This window comes from Schistocerca cancellata, chromosome 1 (genome assembly GCF_023864275.1).
Source record: "Schistocerca cancellata isolate TAMUIC-IGC-003103 chromosome 1, iqSchCanc2.1, whole genome shotgun sequence".
Classification (NCBI taxonomy): Eukaryota; Metazoa; Arthropoda; class Insecta; order Orthoptera; family Acrididae; genus Schistocerca; species Schistocerca cancellata.
In genome coordinates this window covers 169876904-169898109 of record NC_064626.1, presented here as the reverse complement: position 1 = coordinate 169898109, position 21206 = coordinate 169876904, and the positions used below count along the sequence as shown (strand labels likewise).

Below are 21206 nucleotides of genomic sequence, written 5' to 3'. Positions count from 1 at the left end.
AATATAGACTTATGGTTTAATATAAATGTTATTTGACTTGTGCTGTAGGAGTAGTGAAGGATGTGAAAGTTAATTTCACAACTGGAGTACAACTGGAGTACCATTGCAATATAGCTGGAGTAGGAGTGCTAAGATTTTCTTGTAGTGGAGAAATGTTGCTACTGTTGAAGTGAATGAACAAGCTTAATAAAATTTTGACCATTTAATTGTATGAAAGTGAAATGTGGTCAGAGGAAAATTGAAGAATAAACCTGATGATTTAAAGGAAGGAATATCTGACTAATTGGAAAAGTCTGTCCAAATTCAAAACACATTTTGTGAAGACTTGTGTGAATTCCTTATGTCATTCCAATACATCAGTATAACCAATGCAACATACTGCCATATATTACTTTCTACTCAGTTTAGTAGCCAATTCTGGTATGAATCCCACATTATTTCCACACTCAGCCTGTTGTAGCACTGTTTATGTAGTGAAAAATTTGTATAAAATCTGTTTTCAGAATGAACACTGTTCATATTTTTCCAATTTCATTTTTTCTGTGTTTAATACAATATTTTTTAATTTTATTTAATCTTCTTCATTTTTCAAGTGTTAGGCTCATGCCTATTAGGACTTTTTATTCAGTGCATGTATTGTCTGTGATTAGTTATTATTTGAGCTCTGTACCTCTTTCTTGGTCTACCAAATGATGTTTTCCCTGCTCGTTCATTTAGTCTTATTTAATGCCTTGTGCTTATGTGTTGGCATTGAAGTATAATGACCCTACTTACTCCATGTTTGTTCCTGTATGTTATGATTTAGTATATTACTGTTTTTGAAACTAATGAAGATTTCTGAAAATAAACCATCAAGAAATTGCAATAATACATATATCTTGTTTCTATTTCACCCTTCTTACTTTTAAATTTTTATTTGTTTGTGAGGGATTTCATTTACTACAGATGCACTGGATTGTTTTTAATGGTATTGGATCAAAAAATAATCTTGATTTTTTTCCCTACCGAACCTCCTTTTTTTTTTACGCTATGGCTCAGTACTCAATACTCATGGCTTCACTTTCCATAATCAGGACATACATTTCATGTGGTATGATAGATTGTGTTACCATTATAATCAGCCATTTTTCATCAACCATTGGATATATATTCCAATTTTCAGCTTCAAACATAAACATCCACACATGCATCATTTTTCTGTTACTGTTCAGTACCCATCTTCCATTATACATAATCGGTAGAACACGTGTGACTTGTAATTAAAGGCTCTGAGATGGAACCACCCCAAAATATATGTTTAAAAATTTCTCAGTAACATATTACAGAATTTAAATTATCAGAACGCATTTCGCATATTTCTCACATGGATTTAATTATTTTCGGAACTGTTGATATATGATATCAAGTGATATTTTCTGAACAGGTAGTAGCTGTGCCTTGAAATGCTGCTTAGCTCTATGTAGCAGAGGTTTGGGGCATGTGGCTTCCTCTGAGTACAATTCTTAATGGGTGTCCTGAAGGTTCTGGTATTTCAGCCTTAGGGTGTCCTACCAACCGGCACACAGTTTTCACATTCCAATACTTGCATCAAAAGGGAATGAACAGAGTTGCAGAATCTTCATTATCAAATCCCTGTCTGTGTATACCCCTATTAAGCTTAATTGTGTCATTAAGCAACATTTAGTATTATTGTTTTTATAGTGTTTTAGATACTTTTTTTCTTTCTGCCGTTGGTTATTTTATCCACCATTGGACTAAGTTTGCAAATGTCTCACTAGAGTGTGTTAGAGTATGGTAACATAGATATTGCCACTTAGTGAAAGCTTCATGACTAATAAGAGGAAAAAGGGCGCAAAATATGTCCCTGCTTGCTGACTGTGGGTAACATGTGTTATTAGCAAGTTTCTTTTTGTGAGTATACTACTCATAGGTTTAGTGAGTTTTACGCTCTTGTGAATAACAGCAGGATACAATGAGTTTGAAAATAACACAATATGAGTTCAGTGTGCAGTTTATCAGGTAAAATTTCAGAACACATGGTTAGGATGAAAGTAAAGTAACTTGATGCGCCCAGACCAATCTAAACATGAATCAATAACAATAACTGTGTAAATCCTGGCAAGGGTATACATGCAGTTTTGACAAAGCAATGCACAATCCACTTGAGTTGTTGTGTATGCTTTGTCAACTAATACACAAGTATAAGTGTGACAAATGCAGTGTGTAAATTACCATGGAGTTTGTTTGGCTTACTCATGTCAACCAATCACAGCACAGGATCCAAGACATCATTGAAACATCACTGTGTCATCATACGAACTCATAAATGCAGCAATATGGGCACACAAAACACTAAACATTTGAAGTTTAGAAATGAAAATACAAAAACATTAAGCATGCAGCAAAGCTAACATACACCACATTAAAGATCTCTCCAAAATGTGTCTTTTAGTACAATTTGTTGTGGTAAATTGGGAAATGTGACATTGCGGGATAAATAAGCTAAATATAGATTTTATCTTGCAGTTAGCTTTTGATGTTATCTAATAGTTGATTATGAAATGAGAAGAAGATCTATTATGTAAACATTTGGCTAGAGTGTGATATTGGTTGCAAACATTTGGCTAGAGTGTGCTATTGCTCCACCCTCTCCTGAAATCTTGGTTGTGCTGACAGTCTGATCTGCAGCATAACCCGAGGTCTAGATTAGTATCACAGCCTTCCCCAGTACGGAAACCACGAGCCACGCCTGCTGTAGAATAAATTTAAAATAATAGGTCATAGTCATGAAGACCTTAGCTGAAAATGCCATCACTTCATTTGGCTTTATACATATGCATAGGTCAACTGAATTTTAGATCCATAATGGTCAGTACAACATTCTGAACTCCAGAAATTTTCCTCACTCCACCATTAATTTTCCTGCATCTTATTGTTTCTAACATTCTTTCTTCCAGTGCCCATTGGTGATTTCAAGTTTTAGACAGTATACTTATTTCAGGTCAATTTCTCACTTTCAAAGGTTAGAGCTGACAATACACATGGTGTGTATTCTTAATACTTCTGACAACTAAGAAATTTAATGTTGATTCCTATTCTGGCTCTCCTGATTTATATTTTCAACTAACAGAAGCGCACAAATTTATCAGCAATTTCAGTTGTATTATTACCAATATTTATTGTCTTCCTATCGGCGAACCGACTAGCCTGTAAATATTTTTGATTATATCATAGCAATTTTTTGTACTGACTCTCATACTAGGTCTGTTATTTGTTTCTATTCTTTATCATAGATGTGTTTAATATCGGTTTAATCATGTAGTGAAACTTCAGAAGTTTTGCCTAAATAATTATCATCTCTTGTGACTTGAGAACTGGAATTATATTGTAGATTTTATATTTGGATTGTATCTTCTTACTCAATCATTAATAGACATCCTGGTGCATTCTTCAAAACTGAAACTGGGCAAGGCTTGACCTGAGTGCTGCAAAACAAATTCTGTGCCTTGAGGTTTCAGGGCCAAGTTTCCCCAACCTTAAAACGTAGAGGAGAAAGAAAAGAAAGTAAAACATAAAATAAACAGAGAGAAATTAGATGAAATGTTTAGTGCAGTTAACAAGAACACAAATTAAAATTGGAGATAAGATAGTGTGAGTACTGGAAATGGTATTGAGCTTAAAATTAATATCAGTGGATAGGCAGTTTTAAAAGTAAAAGAAAAGAAAAAAATAACTGAGGAAGGAAAACTACAGAAGAAGGAGGCATTTGAAGTAGTGAACTTAGTTGCGGTCAAATGAGGAGTAGGCACATCACATATATATTAAAAAAGGGAATATAAACCAGTGTGTGAAAGCTGTAGTAAATGGATGTTGATGGTTAAGAAAAAGTCCAAGACTAGATCAAAAGAGTGATACAAAGGAAGCTCTGTCAGTGTAAACTATAATAACTATGTGGCTGAGGCAAGTGTGCCTAGAAAGAGATCTGCTGTAGAAAACATCAAAATGTTGATTTTTTAAATCAGGTGAGGTGTACAGAGGATTTGAATAGTGATAGATAATGAAATTTTTGTTTACTGAGGATATTGTGAATATGAAATGGGATATGAAATACTTCATACATATGAGTGAATAGGTAACAAGAGTACGGAATCCAAAATGCACCAAGAAATGTAGTGTCACATTCACGTGTTTTAGGTTGAAACCTTTAACTACGGCACTGAACATTTCATTTATTTCATACTGCACAGAGACACATTTATAGAAACAACACAGTTACAATTCTTGACTCTCCAAAGACTCTTCAGCAGAAGTGCTGCCAACATTGTTTGATATTTAATAAAACATGGACATATATAACTGCAACACTTTCCCTTATTTAATTAAGAGAAAAAGGAAGAAACGAGAAACATGTCAACATGAAGGACCCATTTTATGATATAGAAGTAACAGTCTTGGTTTTTCCAGGGGCTTCGTCAACATATCTGCAAACTGATCCTCAGTTGAAATATGCTGAATGCCTAAGTAACCTTCCAATACCTTTTCTCAGATGAATAAATACTTTGTCTTCACATGTTTTGTGCAGTGATCGAACCAGGATTTTGTCAACTTACACTGTTGCGTGGTTGTCAGCCTCAAGGATTGGAACTTCCATCAGCTTTCTCACTCCTCTGAAAAGTCTACGTAGATAAATTATCTCCTATTGCAGCTACCAGCTTAGCTTCTGTTGTAGATGTGGCAGTCATTTGCCTGTCATTGGCTGAGCCAAGAGATAGCTCCACTTGCATGTGTGGTAACCACGTCAGATTTCAACCATCCAAAGTCTGCCACTGTATAAGTTTGGACAATAGAATATGCCTAGGTCGCATGTACCTGGTACATACTGGAGTATTCACTTTGGTCTTACTACATCTTCTGTGATGCCGAGTCAAGAGTTTGAGACAGGAAGCTCACACTGTAAATGAGGTCAGGTCTTCTTCAAGCATCAGCTACGTCAGTGCTCCAACTGCTAATTGATAGGGAAAGTTGCATTTCTCTGTATTCTTACTTTCTGCCTGTAATTTATTTGGTTCCTTTATAATGGGTGTTGAGATAGGTTTGCACTCTTGAAAACTGAAATGTTCCAGAGTCTTATTTGCATAGGCGTGCTGGCTTATCACCATCATCAAAGCATTTTATCTCAAGTCTGAGGAAATACAATGCTGGTTTCACAGTGATCTTGAATACAGCCTTCAATTCATCAACAACTTTGCTGGTATCTTGTTGATCACTCACCATAGCTAGCCCATCATTTACATAAAGAACGACTAACAGTTTTTTGTCACATTCTTATCTGATGTGTACTTGTCTTGAAATCTTCTGACAAAAGAAATGCTCCAGAATGTTTACTCCAACATCTTGGAGCCTGCTTAAGTCCATACAAACTTTGCCCTAATTGCAAATTTTCTCTCTGCCATCACTGTACCCTTCTGGCTGTTGCATATGTATTACTTCTTCTATTTCTCCATACAAGAATGCTGTGGAGACATCAAACTGTGTGAGATGCATCTTCTCAGCTGAAGGAACATGTGACATTAAAGGACATTAAAGAAATTGTGGTCAGCTTAGCTACCGGATTGAAGGTTTCACTATGGTCTACACCATAGCATTGATTAGACCCTTTGGCAACAAGTATTGCTTTATATTTCTCAATGCTCCTAATACAATTAGTCTTGACATAAAAAACCCACTTACAAGGTGTAGCTCGTGCTCCTTTTGGTAGATTAGTCAATTCCCAAGTCTGATTTTCTTGTAGTGACTTCATTTCATTTTCATTGCTTGCATCTAGTGAAAATTTTGTGTATTATTTATAGCTTCTTCATAAGATTTTGGCACTTCATTTGTCTCATTAATCATTTCTTCGGTTAGCATTACAAAGTTATTTAGCCATTTAAGTTTCATTAATGTTGAGCAATTTCACAGCTGTTGATGATGCTGGATAGTGTGTTCCTCTTCTCTTATATCATCACTGTTGGAGTTCGCCTCACCTTCTTCTTGAGCTGCATATGTTCACTGATTACTTTGCTCAGTGCGTTCTTGCAGGCCTTTCGTGGACGATTACATCTTTGCTAAGAATGGATTTATTTTCTTCTCTCAAGCAAATTCTGTAATGTTCATCTCCCTCATACCCCATGAGATAACCTTTGACAGCTTTTTTATCCATTTCCTATCTTTCTTTAACTGGTATGTGGATATAGCATGTAGAACCTATTATAAACAGATGTTTTATTCTAAGCTTCTTATCTAACCACAACTCAAAATGCCTGATTTTGCCGACAGATGATTTTGCAATTTGATTTAGAATGTACAGTGATGCTCCAACCAGTTCTGCCCATATGTGTGGTCGGAAATTAGCTTCTTCATCTGAGTACTGTAAGTTTCTTGCAATTTCAGCTATAGTTCACCTCTCACGCTCACTTTCACCATTTTGCTGTGGTGTGTTGGGTGATGTCAGCCTCTGAGTAACACCTTCTGCATGCAGTATGTCCTTAACTTCCTTACTGTCGAATTCTCCACCATTGTCGCTTAGCAGCACTTTGAGTGTATGACCCAATATCTTTGAATGTTGAAAAACATTTTTCAAAGCATCCTCAACTTCAGAGTTTCGCCTTATGATATAGCAATACTGAAATTTTGTATAGATGGCTTTGAACAGAACAATATCTCTTCTTCAGGAAAGATTAATTAAAAGATCCACAGACATCAGCTGACATCAGTTCACCTGGGTTGGTTGTCTTTTCTCTCTGACAAAAACCGAGCGAGGTGGCGCAGTGATTAGCACACTGGACTCGCATTCGGGAGGACGACGGTTCAATCCCGCGTCCGGCCATCCTGATTTAGGTTTTCCGCGATTTCCCTAAATCGCTCCAGGCAAATGCTGGGATTGTTTCTTTGAAAGAGCACGGCCGACTTCCTTCCCCGTCCTTCCCTAATCCGATGAGATCGATGGCCTCGCAGTCTGGTCTCCTCCTCCACAACAACCTCAACCTCTCTGACAAAATGGCAGGCGATGTGCTTTGTCACAAATGTGTAGCTCACAAAATGCCTTTTCCTGGGAAACACATATTTCTAATTCCCTTTCTAATGTTCTGTCGACGTGGTGTTTATCCTCATGTCTCCATCTTTTATGGTACGCTGCAATAATTAAGTCTTTTCAGTGGCATTTACTACAGTAATTTCTTTGTGCAAAGTTGGTTGAATGTCTGCCATGTACAATGTTCTAAAGAGCTCCCAGGTTTCACACAACACTACTTCGTCATCAATTTTAAGCCAACACTCTGTTGTTGATGACATAAATTCACTGTTAATATCCTGGTCCTGAGCAGCTAATACTGAAAGCAAGTTTCTAGATAGCTGTGGAACATACCACACATCCAAAGGCATCATATCCTGCCCATCAGTCAGAGATGATGACCGAATATTGCCTTTTCCCATTGCCATTAGAGTCTATTTTCCTCTGCCTTTACACCACATGGACTGTGCCATTTCTGAAAGTCAAACCATTAGTCACATGGCTTGTAACTCCATTGTACACCTACCAGAACGCTAAATATACCTCTTCACAGACAAAAATCAGCACAGCACTAGCAGCTGCATGATATTCCTGGTTTGTGATGTAATTTTTATTTGGTTTATGATCAGAAACCCAGTTTCTGCAGTGCTTCATCTAAGGACCCTTTTGTTTAGAATAATTTCAAATGTCACTTTTCCTTGAATCATTCTTAAGGAACTTGCCTTTGCCATCTGGTTTTTGTTTACTTACATTTACCATTAATGCTTACTTCGGCATTTTGTCACTGTTTGGATTCTTCATTAAATTCCTTTTGAGCATACAAAACTGCACTTTCAGTTCATCAAATATTCATTTTTGTGTCCATTGTCAACAACTACTGTAAGGTAATCCTCCACCATTCCACTCTCAAACAGCATATGAAAAAAAAAAAAAAAAAAAATTTAAATTTTTCCATGGGAGTTCGGATTTCTCTTATGTTATTATAATGGTCAGTTCATCCTACGTAGGTGGGTGCCAACAAAATGTTTACACTTCTGAGGAGAAAGCTGGTGAGAAGGTCTTGCCATACTGAAAAATGCCTTTGTTTTAATGACTGCCAACCCAATTTGTATCATATCCATGGCACTCTCCCCTATTTCATGATAACACAAAACTAGCTACATTTCTTTGAATTTTTTATATGTCCACCATCAGTCCTATCTGATGCGGGTCCCACACCGCATAGCAGCATTTCAGAAGAGTGTGGACAAGCTTACTGTAAGCAATCTCTTTGTGTATGTGTTACATTTTTTAAGTGTTCAGCCAATAAATCAGACTTTGGTTTGCTTTCACGATAACAGTATCTATGTCATCATCTCAGTTTATTTGCATTGAGTATTTAATTGTGCTTACAGCCTTTAATTTTGTGTGATTTATCGCGTAACTGAAATTTAGCAGGTTATTTTTAGTGCGTATGCAGATGACTTCACACTTTTCATGGTTCAGAGTCAATTGCCACTATTTGCACCATACAGATGTCTTGTCTAAATCATTTTGCAATTCGGTTTGATCATATAATGATGATGACATTATATGATGGTAAATGACAGCAACATCTGCAAACAATCTAAGAGGGCTGTTCAGATTGTGCCCTAAATCGTTAATGTAGGTTATGAACAACAGAGGCCATATAATACTTCCTTGGGGAATGAAAGATATTACTTTTGTTTCATTCAATGAGTTTCCATCAATTATTACAAACTGTGGCCTTTCTGATAGGAAATCATGCACCTAGTCACACAGCTGAGATGACACTCCATAGGCACACAATTTAATTAAATGTCAAATGTGAGGAACAGTCTCAAAAACCTTTTGGAAATCTAAGAATATGGAATCAATTTGACATACTCTGTTGATAGAACTCATTACTTCATAAGAATAAAGAGCTAGTTGTGCCCCATGAGAATGATATTTTCTGTGTTGGTGTTGGCTATTTGTCAATAAATTGTTTTCTTTGAGATGATTCATAATGTCCGAGCACAGTATATGTTCAAAAATCCTACTGCAAATCCATTTTAGTGATATGGATCTGTAAAGCAGTGGATTACTCCTATTTCCTTTTTTGGGTATTGGTGTGACTTAGGAAACTTTCCAGTTTCTGGGTACAGATCTTTCTACAAGTGAGTGGTTGTACATGACTGCTAAGTATGGAACTATTGTATCAGCATGCTCTGAAAGGAACCTGACTGATATACAATCTGGATCAGATTCCTTGCCTTTGTTAAGTATATTAAGCTGCTTCACTACACCAGGGATATCTACTTCTAAGTTACTCATGTTGCCAATTGTTCTTGATTCAAATTCTGGAATATTTACTTTGTCTTCTTTTGTGAAGTAATGTCAGAAAACTGTGTTTAATAACTGTGCTTTAATGGTGCTGTCATCAATAACATCACCATTATTATTGTGTAATGAAAGCGTTGACTGTTTTCCTTTTAGATGCAACTAGAATATCTTTGGGTTTTCTACCAGATTTTGAGACAGAGTTTCGTGGTGGAAACTATTAAAAGCATCTCACATTGAAGTTTGTGACAATTTTTGAGCTTCTGTAAAACTTCACCCATCTTAGGGATTTTGCATTCTTTTAAATTTGGCATGTTTGTTTCTTGTTTCTGCAGTAGTGTTCTGACTTGATTTGTCTACCATGGGGGATCAGTACCATCTCTTATTAATTTATTTGGTTATATCTTTCAACTGCTGTCAATACTGTTTCTTTGAATTGAAGCCACATCTACTCTACACTTACATAGTCAGATTAGAAGGAATGGGAACTATCTGTGAGGAGGCGTCAAGCAAATTTTTATTTGTCCTTCTTTTTTTTTAATATTTGTATTTTGCATTTATGTGATTTGTTTTGATATTACTGTATTCAGTCTAGCTACAACCACCTTATGGTCACTAATCCCTGTATCCATTATGATGCTTCTTATTTGGTTGGGATTATTTGTTGCTAAGAGATCAAATATGTTTTTGCAGCTGTTTAAAATAATTTTTTGAGAAAGCATTGAGTGTGAATTCTGATGCTGTTTTATCTGTCTATGGGATTAGTTCAGTTTAAAACATGCTGTATTAAACATTTATTTTTAACTAAAGAATTGTTACTCATTTCTGATAAGACATATAAAAAGAGGAAACATGAAAGGTATTATTATCTTCCAGTTCACTTAGTACGTACTGACTGGCAGTCCACAATAATATGACCCTTGAAATTTTCAGTAAAAATAAATCATAGAATATGTTCACAGCATCCCAACATCATGTTTTGCATCCTTGCAATGCAAATGTGGATTTTTCCCTCTATACTCCCCTCCCCTCCCCTCCCCCCCTCCCCCTCCACCCCTCCTTCCCCCTCCAACCACCTCCTTCCTACTTTTCCAACATTGATAGTTGTAACAGTGATCTGAATCATCAAAAACTGGTTGATAAATGCTTTGATCTCATTCATACTACTATATCTCTCTGCAGGTATCAGCTTTAATTGCTACTTCCCATTTGTATTACTCACAGTGTTTTAACAGCCTTCTGCATTTTCATTTTATGTCCGATGTCATATCTTCTAGACTTGACTCCTTGATACATACTCACCTCCAACATTTCTGGCTCCCATGTCCCAAATTTATCCTCTGTTCCTCTCCCTTTAATATTTTAAGGCGTATCGGTATCCCTTTGTTGCCTCTCCTTAGAAGAAGATATATCTTCATGAACTGCTGGTCCTATCTTGTGCAGTACTGTATAACTGTTGCCACTGCTGCACTTCATGCTTTCACTATGTGCATTGACATACACAGAAATTTATCCAGGGGCAGGGACTAGATTCTAAAATTGCCATTTTATATACACATAAGTTGGTCAGCTTGGAGATGTGTTACGGCACAAGAAATAAATTTTATTGGCAACACAAAAAGCTTATTATATCTCAGAAGTGTATGAGAATTCTGCGGCAAATAAAATCTCTCTACTCAAAATCCGAGCCCACCTCTTGTGAAAGACTGTGAGTGTATGTGTACATTTTGATTACAGTAATGAAATTGCCAATTTTCATTTTTGAATCTTCTTGTTGAGGTATGATTTTCATACATTAGTATGCTTTCCAGTTTCTTCTTTGTTCCATTTTTATGTACGTCTTTTGTGATGTGGCAACCATTCTTTGTTGTATTTGATACCATGTTTCAGTTCATACTATCTACCATTTCTTTACCAATTGCCTTTAACTGCATAATTTTGTTGTTAATATCATTATTATATTGGAAAAGCAAGACAAAATATGTATATGGTGATATATCACTGCTCATCAAATAGTCAAGAAGTAGTTGTGGAAGAGGATGTAGGTGGCTACCTACGGTTAACAGGGAGGAGGGTATGGATTACGAGTAAGCATTACGCAAGGCAATGTCTGATGGAGGCAGTGCCCTGGGAAGTGTGGATATTGGCATAGGTGGAGATTGCATAGAGAGTGACAAGAACATAACGTTGTTAAGAAACAGGAATTGTTGAGAGCCAATGAAGAAAATGGCTACTGTCTCTTTTCCTTCTGTTGGCAACCCAGTCAACTGTCCTGCTTCCGTATCAACCTCTGATGGAACCTATTACCATTTTGCTCCTTTCTAAGTTGCTCATTACAACATTTCACTGTTTCTTTGTCCTAATCTGGATCTTTCAGCTTACCTTTGTATTCTCCATTTTATACTCAACATGACCGTTAGCAGTCCCCTAACATGTTCTGTGAACACCTGTTTGCTCTGTCCCAGCTTGATCCCATATACCCCTCATGTGGAATCTTCCTCTCCCCACTCCATGATCCCATCACCCACCCTAACCATGACTGATTTTCAGTCCAGTCCTGCGTTTAGTTCTGAAGTTCTGACTATTGATCTTTCATTAAATACATGTAACATAACATTCATATTATATAACTATTACATTTTAAAGAACCTAATGTTTCTTCTCAGAATCCTCATAACTCCACATGAGTCGCTATCCATGAATTTCTGTGGATTATAGCTTCATGATAAACTTATCTCATTTTTGTGTTTACTTGTTTTCTTTCTTTGCTACTATCCAGGTGAATGAGTGCACAACATCAGTTTCACTCCTTACTTTGAACAGTGAAGCTAAGTGTAAGAATAAAAGGCACTATGGTAAGTTAAGTTTTTGTAAAACAGATTAGCTTTGTCTTTTGACTTTTAACAATGGCAACATATGGTCATCATATGTTCAGCAGTAGCTGAAAATGCATATGGATAATTTCCTGCACTGCAAAAAAATGCATTTACCATTCCTCAGATATTCTTTTTGTGTCTGTACATTTTACAGGGTGTTACAAAAATGACTATACAACTTTAAAAATTCATATAAATTTATTGAAAGAAGGTATAAAGCTGAGTTTAGTGTTATTTTGTAGGGAAACTCATCAAGTTTTTTTACCTTAAACTAAAGATTTTCTATGTGGCTTCTGTTGCTTACCCTGCAAATGTCCTATCGGAAGTCAGATTATTCCCAAACTTGCTGTAGCATGGCAGGTGTAACTTGCCCAGTAGTGGCGTAAATTCTTGCTCTAAGTTCAGATAAAGAAGCCAGCCAGTTTTTACAGGAGGTACAAACACTTTATCCTTGATGAATCCCCATTTAAAAAAAAAAATCAAGCGTTGTCAGGTCTTTGGTGCATGGAGCCATGCAACTAGTGCATCATGGGCAGTCCATTGACCTGGAAAGCGGTCACTCAGAAAATCTGGAATGTCAGCCAGGTAGTGGGGTGGTGCACCATCTTGTTCTTGGTCATCCTCATCGATCTGTGGTATCAAAAATAGTTGTAAAATATCCAGGTATATTATCTCGTTGATGTTCTCTCATGGAAAAAAAAGGGGCCAAAAACTTTGTTCTTGCTCAATCCACAAAAAACGTTCAGTTTTGATCTATCGTGAACATGTTGCAATGTTCGATGTGCATTTTCACTGCCCCAAATCGTACAATTATGTGTGTTAACCTTGCCACTTAAGTGAAAAGTTGACTCATCAGAAAAGGTAATTTTGTCCAAGAAATGTTCATTCTAAGTTGTAAAGTCCTTTCTGAAACACCCTGTATTTTGTTACCAGTTTATGTTGCATTTGTCACAGACAAAAAAAAAAAACATACTTTTGTTACTCTGAGCAATTTGTTTTCCATTGACACCTTAGTTGTTGTTTCTATTACAACCATTTGGAATCTATTTATTATTACTATTTTTGTGTTAGCAGAGCCAACACCGTGTTGCAAGTGGAGGCTGAAATGCACGAATTTTAGCTCAAGCAGGCTGGCGTGAGGAGGGAAGAGCTATACTAACGTGAGGTCTGGAACATGACAAGGAATGAGAATTCAGAAAGCGGATGTAATTAGTTTGATACTTAACTTTAATCCATTAATGATGAACGTCGCTCTTGATGCTACATGAGTTACAATATTATCTGTTCAGAATACATTCTTGAAGTAATTATAGTAACTGAATATGGCGCCTTGCTAGGTCGTAGCAAATGACGTAGCTGAAGGCTGTGCTAAACTGTCGTCTCTGCAAATGAGAGCGTATGTAGACAGTGAACCAGCGCTAGCAAAGTCGGCTGTACAACTGGGGCAAGTGCTAGGGAGTCTCTCTAGACTAGACCTGCCGTGTGGCGGCGCTCGGTCTGCAATCACTGATAGTGGCGACTCGCGGGTCTGACGTATTCTAACGGACCGTGGCCGATTTAAAGACTACCACCTAGCAAGTGTGGTGTCTGGCGGTGACACCACAACTATTATATCCTTATTATAATCTCATAGTGCCTGTATACTGTGCACTATAAAACTGTGCCATTGTAGTAAGAGCTGCAACATTTGCATACATGAATCTGGGGAAAGATATTGTGGGAGATGAGATACTATGCAGATTTGAAGACCTTCAAATGAAAAGGCTTATGTAGAAAAACACATATAGACATTTGTTGTTATGTATTAAATTCTGTTCTGTTTCTGAGGAAGAAAACATTATATAGATTATTATTAAGAGGAGGGTCAGTCTCAGATTGAGCAAACAGAGGGAAGAAATCAATAATGGCAAGGAAAATTCCCAGCATTTACCATAATCAATTTAGAGAAATCAAAGAAAACCTTAATTTGGATGTCCAGATAGATTTGAACTTCATTCCTTCATAATATAATTCAGTTTGATGACTGATACACCATTTAACCTGGTTTCAATCTTAGAATTTACTATTGAAAGGAAAATTAAGCAAGTGGTGTAACTTGGATATTTTTTTCTATCTATTGACTATTTTCTTACACTAGATTATAGTTGTGGAGAGGGTATGTGTAAAATGATGATTTGAAGCATTAAGTCTTGGTATCACAGACATATATGAAATATATGTGAAAAATATCATTAACTACAAATAATTCCCAGGGCATGTTGTGTACATTTGAAGTGTCAGCAGACTCCATGTATTCTACACTAATTTTTATACAGTCTTCCTTGACAAATATAAACTACTCATTACTAGGTATTTTAACATAAATGCACCGTATTCAAGCACTGTATGAAGAACTATTAAATAACATTAATGTAAATAAAATATTTTCGATGCATAATTGCACTAGAGTTGAGAACTAACCATGCTATCTGCTTCTAATAGCTAAAAATTATGCAGTAACTTAAAATAATTAAATAATTTTTAAGAATTATTAGATGTCTGACTATGTTCAAAGCCACCAAGCAAAATAATAAACTGAAAGACTGTTCTACAGTATATAATAAAAATTGCTTCTGGATTATCATTTAAGATGGTGATCCAAAAGAACAAAATTTAATATGTCATTTACAAACTGTTTGTCTACTGAACATGCATAAGAAAAAACAAGAATTTACAAGGCACCAAAAACTTACTTTAAATTAAAACCTGCAATTATAATCTAGAATACCAGTATACAAAAATTATGAAGTTCAGTGTTGGTGTATGACCACTAATTCTTTTGCAGGATATTGTGGTAGATAGTGCTTTACTTTATTCTGTCAACAAGTCACACAAAATGTTAAGCTTTTTTGTTGCTTTTAAAGGAATGAAATAGCAACCACCTTGTACCCTTTCAGCTAATTTGTAACTCATTTCTGGACTGTTCTCCAGGTCATGCTCTGAATTGAGGTATCAGACTTTTTTGGGAAAGCCATTTAGGTCCATCTCACAGTGTGATGTAAATCTCTTGAGTGCCATTTCTGCTCTCCTACCTTCTGGAATTCTGCAAACCTTCAAGAACTAGCATCCAGTCACATGGTACTGATAAGAGTAGTTTAGCCACAGATGGTGTTGATTTTGGAGGGAGGTTTTCCACTGTGCTGAACAGTAAAATTGAAATAACTATTATGAGAGGATTATTGTTTAGAAACAACTTCAACCAAGCTTACAAGATTTTACTACCAGTGTTCTGTTGTCTGATCTATATGAGTACACCTAATGGAACACAAGGAAAGATAAGTGAAAAGTAGCTGGCATTTGTAGCTTGGCATAAGTACACAAAACATAATTTGGTGGATCAGATTGTTGTAATGAACAGAGATGTAGGTTTTGGTCATGTTCTGATATGTATTGTTATGAAACTGAACCTCACCGTATGCTCTAGTAAGGTACGAAAGATTTCAAATTTAATTGAGTCTAAAAAATGATACTGGTGTTCAGTTTTACACTTATGAAACTGAAAAACTCAAAATATAGGGCTTTGTGAAATATTTAGAGTAGAAGGCACTATGAATTGTTCAAAGATATTTAATGTAATAATACCATAGTCCTTAAGTTAGTGGAAACACATTTGTTCTTCAGTTATGCAGAATTCTGAAAGTAAAGTCAGCATGCTGTCCATTGCTGATGACACATTTATTAAAGTTTTTAAAAGTTGGGGTCCTTATTATGTCATACTTTATGTGATGGCATTATATTGTAACAGGCAGTAGTGTGTTACATACTATACATTGTTTAATGTGAACAAACTATATATTCCTTGCTTTCTTTTCAGTAATTATGTATTTATAATTCAAGACCAATTTCCCTATTTATCTTAACTGTGTCAAACAAGTGAAGAACACTGCCTCAAGTTGTTAAAATCATGTGGCTGTTGATTAATTTTGCAAATCATTGAATAACATTCATACAGGTACCTTTGCACCGTACATGCTTAATTTTTTTAAGTGACAAAATGTAACAATTTTTATGACACTCACTTCCAATATTAAACGATGCTGCATTAGAAGTGTGCTGCCTTCCACATGTTGGATTGTTAAAATACTGAATATCTGTATAAAAATGAAATAAGTTAATGAAAGGAAAGCAGAAGTAAAGCAGACATTACATAAAGTTTATTTGACAATCAACAAAGAACCTCTAAGTCTTCAAATTACTTTTATTTATTTGAGATCTTTTAAATATATCCTAAAGTTTGAAAAAGTGGTTGTTAACAGTATCTTAAACTTTTGTATTTGTAAAGATGAAATATTAATAACATTAACAACACTAGAATGAAATTTTCACTCTGCAGCAGAGTGTGCGCTGATATGAAACTTCCTGACAGATTAAAACTGTGTGCCAGACAGAGACTTGAACTCGGGACCTTTGCCTTTCGTGGGCAAGTAGTGGAGCACTTGCCCACGAAAGGCAAAGGTCCGGAGTTCAAGTCTCTGTCTGGCACACAGTTTTAATCTGCCAGAAAGTTTCATTAACAAACTAAATAACTGAGCCTTCTGAATGAAGCTAGTGTGTGGTTGCCTCTGAATTTCAATGAAAAATCAGATCTGTACAAGTACTTAAAGCAATAAATACTAACAAAAGTAGTGTTTTTGCTATTATATTCCTGGAAGGGATTGTGGATAAAACTTGAGGCTGTATTTTGTTGTTAAAAATATGTAAATATTTTCAAACAGCTTAGGTTAACAGAGTGGTTAATGTCACTCGCTGAGAGCAGACTAAAGCACAGTTCAGCTTTTTTAATTAACATAAGTAATTTCCAGTGAGAAAATTTGTAAAACCTTATTTGTTCAAACTACTTAAAAATGTGAGAATTTAACCCTACAGAAATAGTTACCAGTAGAAGTGTGAAACATTTTACATCTATTGAAAACACTATTAACATTACAGCCACCTGAGCATTATTTCAGAAATCTGTTTATTATGGTACTCAAACTGGAATTTGTATTCAAAACCTAACTAATAGTGTTTAGTCTATAAAAATATTTGATTTTCTACAGCATTCTTGTGTCTAGTAGTATGAGTTGTTTCTTGAAATTTTGACCAGTGTGACACATACTATGGAGTACCAGTACCAGTGGTACTCTGAATTTTTCTTTCTTTGAATGTGTTGTATAGAGTAAGAGATTTTGAGTTTTCAAGACCATGCCTCAATCTCAGACTACAATTAGGAAAGTCCAATGTGTCATTAAAACAACCGTATAGTTCCTGTAAAACAAATAGTGGCAACCACTGTGTCCTTCACATACATTTCATTCTTCTGGTAATGAGAACTCGACTCCTATTTGTGGTACTATTTTTTAAGCACAACAACTTGCTGAATTTTGTATCTGATGAACTGGAAATCTCCTTTTGTGATTCTTGAAGTTTTCCCAGTGTATTTGTGTTCAAGAAAGTTTGGAGACTACAGCCGGATGACGTCGATACCCTATTACAATATTTCAGCTGACAACGATTCAGCCGTCTCCAGGTGAACGTCTTACACTGGAGATTACTCTCTTTTTGTGGAGGTTTTAATACAGTGTCACTGGTGGTTGATGGTCTCGCTGTCTTGTTGGATTGTAAAACTGCTCCATTTTACAATGAAGTCATCCCAAAGACATCACTGGAATGCATGTTGAAGGTGTGGTGGTAGGGCTTGAAGTCCCATACCTATCCTCTTGACGGTGGAAGTTCAGGTTGCAGGCAAGAGGTAACATAACTACTAACTACATTAAGAATCATCATTGATGTTTTACGATGATCGACACCCATCGAATGGTCATGTCAATGCTAATGCTTCACGAGTGGCTGTAACAGGGCTATTGTTAGCCATGGTCGGAACCTGAGTCCTCAAGTATGATGCCGTAGCTGTCGAGACACTGGCGAAGTAAATTAACAGGGAAAATACAAAAAGGAACAACGCGGGACCTCCTCTCGGACGTGAATTTTGACGAGTTTCCCCTTATAATCTAAGCACTGAAAACAGTGGAACAGAAGCCGCAAACAATTGGTTCCTTTCCGCAATCTAGATGACAGAAGATTGTGCCACAGATTAACATGTGAACTCGATAAGAGGGTAAAAGAATGAAAGCAAGTGTCGTGGGAGGATGGATGGCAGACTTTCTGCCATGGACAAAAGACTAGTGGCAGATAGCTAACAATATCAGACAGAGGCGACCTCAGAAAAGGATGATTCGTGGCCTGGACGGGCTCCTTTATGACCCGCTCAGCCAGGTAGGCCTATAAGCTGAAACATACCAAAACGGAATGTCAACGCTCCCAACTCTGGTGGACGACAACCATCTACACCATATTGAAACGGACATCAATGGGAATCAAAACACAATACTCTGACACAGTTAGTCCCCCAACTTATCACTCCATCAAAAATACCAAGTACAGCTCACCAGACAAAGACGCATAAGCAAGTGGACCTCAAGAACTTACCACGAAAGCCAGTAGTATTACTCAGAATGATTATGAACAGTTGCTTGATGCTGGGATACTTCCCTGAGCCCTGTAGAGTGTTCATAGTAGCACCCGAACCCAAGCCAGGAAAAGACCTTTCCCAACCAGAGAATTATAGACTGACAAGCTGGATAATCAAGAGGCAGGCGAATTCTGGATGACATCACTAACGATGTCATAAGTCCCGAGCAGTTAGGGTTTCAAGAGAACTTACTGACACAGTTTCAGTTACTACGAATCACCGAAATGGTACAGGACAATTTCAATTTAAAAAAATCAACCATCGGAATATTTGTGGACTATGATAAGGTACGACGTTAGAACTCAACAGTCAACTTACGCCACAATAGACCACTACATCAAGATCATCAACAGCTTCCGAGAAGAAAGTAGCCTCTAAGTTCGTATAGACGACCAAGACTCAGCTGCAAGGCCGGTCGCCGTGGGAATCGCCAAAGGCTCAGTCTTATCGCCTCTGTTTATCAATGTTTATGTAAACGGCGTTTCAACAGTGCCGCTAGTCTCCATCAGCTTATTTGCTGACGACACAATATTCATGCTAACTGGAAAGTAGCTCTACCGAATCATAGAAAGAATGCAGAGACAACAAGATGTCATGGAACAGTAGGCGCATGAAAATAAAATCAAAGTTAATGAGACCAAGAGGAAGGCACTCATTCTCACCAGGAGGAAGCCTGTTGTCAACAACACACTCCGTTACGCAGACCAACCAATTCCCTTGGTCGCCCACGGTAACATACTTTGGAGTCCACCTCGACAGAAAAATGCTCTATACAACGCACGTACGAGAGAAGAAGACAGCGGGACGAAGGATAATGGGCACCCTAATCCCATCCCTGAAGAGCAAAAACTTAAACTCATTCACGAAGCTCTAACTTAACCATGCTATGGTCGAACCCCCTCTTCTCTACACGGTTCAACGTCGCGAGGGAACAACATGTGAGTCAGGCTATAAGAATCTACAAGTGCACCATAATCTATGATTACGTTGAATCACAGGAGCTCACTGGTGAGTGAGAAACTGTGAAGTTCACCATGAACCCCGAGAAGGTACAAGTCAAGGTTACAAGGACACTCGCCAAACTAGACACCCGTCGACTGAATTGCCAGGCAGTGCTGAGCCCTCACCAAGGCTCAGATACCAAGGTCAATAGTGTTCGAACCTCAGTAACCCTAACTTACCACGACTTAGGTTAGTTACTAACCCCACATAGCCGTCCAACAGGAGGAAACAGAACAGATGACAGCAGGTTCAAGGACTATTTGAGCGCCCAAACCCTAGCTGAGTGACGCAATAAATAACATGTGAAAACCTTTTACCATACCATTCCTTACAGAAATACAAATCGTCACAGACGATCAGCCTTCGGACAACATCGTGCACAAAAAAAGAGTAATCTCCAGTATAAAATACTCACCTTAAGATGGTTGGATGGTTGTCAGCCGAAATCGTGACAGATGTTGACATCATCCGACTGCAATCCCGAAACTTCATGGAATGGTATAGTATGAATTTCCTTGCAGGAGATCTCGTGGCAAAAGAATATAGTGCAACAGGCAGACGTGAGGGGCCGAAATATGTTAGCGGAGAATATTTGAATGAACTGATTTTGCACGAGTTCGCGAAAAAAAATTGACATGTGACGTGTATAGGGGATGATTCCATGATGTTACAAATTTTCTGGGAAGATGGAGAAGGGTAAATGTATCAATTTGAAGAAAGGAACTGTGGTCCGGAAATGATCGAGTCGAAAGTTATAAGCGAAAATCGTTCTGGTACATCTGGTTGTGGAATGCATGTACCAGTATCATTGTCACTACGAATGTAAGCAACTTTCATAGATGGTAGTATGGATCAAAACAAGAAATATGTCTAGTAAACACGGGCTCTAAAATGCGTACTTTAATAGCTATGAGCCAAAGGCGTTACTGCAGTGGTAACACAGGTTCCTATGAGATCATCAACGTTAAGCACTGTTGGGCTTGGCTAACACATAGAAAGCCGGCCGCGGTGGCCGAGCGGTTCTAGGCGCTTCAGTCCGGGACCGCGCGACTGCTCCGGTCGAAGGTTCGAATCCTGCCTCGGGTATGGATGTGTGTGATGTCATTCGGTTAGTTAGGTTTAAGTAGTTCTAAGTTCTAGGGGACTGATGTCCTCAGATGTTGAAGTCCCATAGTGCTCAGAGCCATTTGAACCATTTTTAACACTTAGATGGGTCAAAGCCCAGGTCTGCCGAGCGATGTTGGCAGACGGGGTCCTCTCAGACCTTGTGAGGCCAATTGAGGAGTTACTTGACTGAGAAGTAGCGGCTCTGGTCACGAAAAATGACAACAGCCGGGAGTGGTGTTCTGTCTGAACACATGCCCTCCATATCCGCATCCAGTGACACCTATCTGTAGAGGATGACACG

At 37.4% G+C, this 21206-nt stretch overlaps 1 protein-coding gene across 1 annotated transcript in view; it reads right to left on the bottom strand.

Moving 5' to 3' along the window:
- Nucleotides 1-21206, bottom strand: part of LOC126152714 (mucin-19-like) — a 401377-nt gene that overhangs the window by 81992 nt on the left and 298179 nt on the right. Inside the window, exon 22 of the mRNA XM_049916057.1 lies at nucleotides 16305-16376. Coding sequence (XP_049772014.1) covers nucleotides 16305-16376 — 72 coding nt within the window. The remainder of the gene's footprint in view (nucleotides 1-16304; nucleotides 16377-21206) is intronic.